The following is a 4063-nucleotide window of genomic DNA, read 5'->3' as shown; positions in this document are numbered from 1 at the left end:
CATCTTGATATGTTGATATGCTGCATGTGAAAGCAGGTGTATGTATTTTCACGGCAAAGTGAAGTGCTCGCGGAAAAAAATGTGTCTATTTGAATCTAATTCATTTGTTGTTGCTGTTTTTTTTTTTACAAATTTGCCACCAGTTTGGGTGATATTTCCATTCATGTAATACGTATATCCGTTGACGGTTTTCTTTTTATCCGGAACATTGTCCAATTCAACGTTTCCGGGAAACGTTTAAGCGACGCAACTTCCGATCCACATGCTATCCTGCCTCGGGCTGCTCTGACCTTATAGATTTATCCTACGTTGTCAAACACATCTAGACATATTTATTTGTATTTGTTTGTTGTTGATTTAACATGAAGCTTCTTACGCATAACATGCTGACTTCTCATGTCAAGGGCGTCACCAACGGATACCCGCTGCTCATTAAGGTAAAAATAAATACATAAACATAACGTGAAACAGCTTTTGAGCTCGACGCCACTTGTCAATAAACGGACGAGTTGTGGGTTCTGCTTCACAGTTCTGAGATTCGGGATTCGAATCGCTGGTCCGACCTCCATTTCCCACGTTCTAAGCCATGCATCTATTCATTGAAAACGAAATTACCCTTTCATTGAATATTCGTGCTGCTGTCGGCTGAAGCTCAACTATGACCCGGACGAGGACACGTAAAATATGAAAAGGAAAAAAAAACGGGCTGCATTCAATTTGCAGACATTTGGAGGTATCATCAGATGATGACTTGTTGCAAGTCTACTAGGTTGATGTAAACACGATACGAAATGCCATACACAGGCTAAAAAACGAACAGTACTGGAATACTGTGCTGATTTTATAACGTTCAAAAACATCGAGTACATTGGAACACAAATGGTAGTTGCACATCCAGTGCATACATTGCTTATCAGCATGAATTCATCCTCTGCAAAAAAAGACCAATATTCCTGCAATACACAGCAGTTGTATACAGGGAAACTTAAATAAACCTTCTGCGATACAGTATAATGAAACAACATTAAATTGTTATGGCAGCAGCACAGGTCTCGTCAACCACCCACTACAGTAAAGTCTCGTTATATCGATATTCAAGGGAGTCTGAAAAAATATCGATATAACCGGGACTATCGATATAACGAGACTTTACTGTATATGTATGCATATAAGCCACTTAAATGTCACTTTTCCATGAATTTGTCCCCTTTACGTCCTCATCATTTCCATTTGCAGGCGACGGAGGTAAAAGTGAATGAAGTGGACTTTAATGCTCAATTCGTCAGCCGCATGATCCCCAAGCTTGAGTGGAGCGCTCTCCTTCAAGCTGCGGACGAGGTGAAAACAAGTCAACTATTGGACTCAGGGTATGAAAACAACACACATAATTTAGGCTAATGTTTGCTTCTGTAGTTGGGTCAGCGACAAGACTTGCCCAATGAACTGGTGGCTGACTTTGAGAACAATGAGGAGTTCCTCAAGAAGGTGCACCGAGTTATTTTAGAGGTGTGTACTCTCTTGTCCATTGTCTATGATTGCTTCAAAACCTCTTATTTATTTATTTATTTATTTATTTATTTATTTATTTATTTATGTATTTATTTATTTATTCATGATTCACTTTGAAAACCAGATGATATTGGATTTAGACTGAAAAATTATGCAGTGTTGCTATGATTTACGAGATTCATTCGTTCTTTGACCATCCCCATTACCCAAAAGTCTTATGTCGCAAATAGTGAATGCCCAATTAAATTCTGGTCCATGCTCCTTGGCCACGAAAAGTGTGTTGTAGTACAGGTATACAGACACAAATGAAGTGTTTCACAACTCAGTCGTTTATTTGAGAGATGCAAACGCATACTTAAAATAATTGGTAAACATAGATGCAAAAGTGTAAATAAGGGTAGAACCAATTTAAAAACGTTTTGAATGTTTGTAAGAGTGTTAACAGTTTCAGACGTTTGTAACGTTACTCTGATAATTGTGTATGAAAATATACTGTTTATGGGAATAGACATGTTGAAAGGTTTTTCAAAAAAATACATACATACATACATAATTGATACCTCAATTTACAAACGTAATTGGTTCCCAGAAAGTGTGTGTAAGGCGAAAAGTTCATCTGCCAAACATTTATTTCCCATAAGAAACCATTAAAAATGAGAATAATCCGTTCCTAGGTCCCCACAAAACATAATCTTCTACTAAATTAGCCTTAAAACTACACAAAATACACATTATTTATGTATAATAAATGTGCTATTGTAATTAAAGAAATTAACTGTACTGTACAATAAAGTCGTTTTATTTAGCTTTGTGATGGTCGCTGATGTAGTTGCCTCTGTCCCCTGATAGCTGCTTTTTATTAATCCAAATAAACACACGTTTTTCAACCTCTTCTATTGCCTGAGACCATTGCCGAGACTATACAGAAACACCCTGAGCCACGCGTAACAATGGTTAAGCATAGACTTAGCATACTGGTACAGGGACGCAAAGTCACACAAACGCACACCTCGTTCGTGTTTTTCAATGATGTCCTTCTTCTGCTTGACCGTAATTTTCTTTTGTGTCCTCTTCGGCTTAGCACTAGCCTGTGGTGGGGTCTTTTTCGGTCCCATAATAGCAAAAGTACTCCATTCGATAACAAACCACAGAGTGACGAAAACTAGTCCGCCAGCCGCCGTGATCTCCTTCTTCTGCGTGATCGTAATTTTCTTTCATGTCTTTTTAGCCTTAACACTAGCCTGTGGTGGGGTCTTTTTCGATCCCATAATAGCAAAAGTACTCCACTCGAAAACAAACCACGTCTGCACTCAAAGAAAGGTGGTGACGGAAATGAGTCCGCCAGCCACCGTGGCGCTGTGTGGTTTGGTTCGTCCGCCGAAAAGTAGTTTGTATGCCAAGATTATATTCTTGCGAATTGTTGTCGTTCTTCCCAAATATTTGTGCATGTGCTGTTTACTTTTTAATTTGTCGCTTTTTAAGTAAAGTCCACTGGCTTGCTTGGTTCATGAGCAAATCATCGGCCACATTCAACATGTCGGCGACATTGACGTATCGCATCAACTCCCATGTCTTTCCCATTGTTGCTTGTGATTTTTTTTTGTTTTGGGGACCTCTAGTGGCGACTATACGATTCACACGTGTGTTTCCTCAGGTGGAGGTGATGGAAGGCTGTTTGCAGTGTCCTGAGTCAGGGCGGCAGTTCCCCATATCCAAAGGTATCCCTAACATGCTGCTCAATGAAGACGAGTTGTAGACACCGAAAAAAGGAGGTTGGACTGTCGGTTGAGTTTACGCCAAGAGATGATCGGATAATTCATTTTTAGTTTTTTTTGCCAGCAAAATGGCCCCTAAATGGAATTTGAAGCATGTTTTATCTGTATTTATTTTTATACCTGTTTTTCCTCTTTTCAATAAACCCTGCTAACATTCCCTTGACATCCAGAATTGGAGTTAGGTTTTTGTGGCCAATGAGAATTGACTTTATTATAGCTGTGGGTAAATGTTGACGTGGACGTGTGTGCATGTTTAACAGATATTGAGTGAATGTCTGTGAATGCACATGAGCTTGTGAATGGAGGTGTGCATGTCAGAGATTGACTTGAGGAAAATTAAAAGTTACTGTGAATGAGTGACAGAGTATGAATGTATGTGTCAAGGAGTAACTTGAGAGAATTACTTCATTCGTGTGGATGTGCGTGTGAGAATACATATGTGTCGTCTTGTGTATGTGAGTGAGTAATTTTGAGTGTTTCTGAGGGCGTTTGACTTTTTGCGGGTGTGCATGAGTGGCGAGGTGTGAGTGCATGTGAATCTGAGTTTGACTGAATGAGTGTGAGTTAGTGTGACAGCAAATTTGTAAGTATGGCCGATTGTGAGCCTGTGAAAGTGTTCATGTGTCATGAGTTTATGTAAATGAAGACATGAGTGTCTGCGTCTGCAGAGGGGGAAAGGGGAGTATGGTGATGAGAAATAAAATAAGTGTGACTGAGTATGTAAGAGTCCATGTGAGTGTAATAAAGTATGCCAAAATGAGTGTCTTTTAGTGTAAGAT

General features: G+C 39.3%; 1 protein-coding gene across 1 annotated transcript; it reads left to right on the top strand.

Moving 5' to 3' along the window:
* The first annotated feature begins 130 nt into the window (after positions 1-130).
* Positions 131-3447, top strand: trmt112 (tRNA methyltransferase activator subunit 11-2). Its single transcript, XM_088989726.1, has 4 exons — positions 131-437; positions 1237-1338; positions 1414-1506; positions 3164-3447. The coding sequence occupies exons 1-4, from the start codon at positions 363-365 to the stop codon at positions 3263-3265; spliced, it is 372 nt and encodes a 123-aa protein (XP_088845852.1). The 5' UTR covers positions 131-362; the 3' UTR covers positions 3266-3447.
* Positions 3448-4063: the final 616 nt, after the last annotated feature.

Source organism: Hippocampus bargibanti, linkage group LG02 (genome assembly GCF_051943395.1).
Source record: "Hippocampus bargibanti isolate YZ-2025 linkage group LG02, ASM5194339v1, whole genome shotgun sequence".
NCBI classification, from domain to species: domain Eukaryota; kingdom Metazoa; phylum Chordata; class Actinopteri; order Syngnathiformes; family Syngnathidae; genus Hippocampus; species Hippocampus bargibanti.
Note: the sequence above shows the minus strand (reverse complement) of the source record. Positions and strands in the feature narration are given on the sequence as shown.

What these genes read in the sequence shown, in the direction of transcription:
- trmt112 (XM_088989726.1), top strand. Translation starts at nt 363, where the DNA reads ATGAAGCTTCTTACGCATAACATGCTGACTTCTCATGTCAAGGGCGTC. An exon ending in GATACCCGCTGCTCATTAAG is followed by an intron (nt 438 to 1,236) that starts GTAAAAATAAAT and finishes TTCCATTTGCAG; the next exon opens with GCGACGGAGGTAAAAGTGAA. An exon ending in TGCACCGAGTTATTTTAGAG is followed by an intron (nt 1,507 to 3,163) that starts GTGTGTACTCTC and finishes GTGTTTCCTCAG; the next exon opens with GTGGAGGTGATGGAAGGCTG.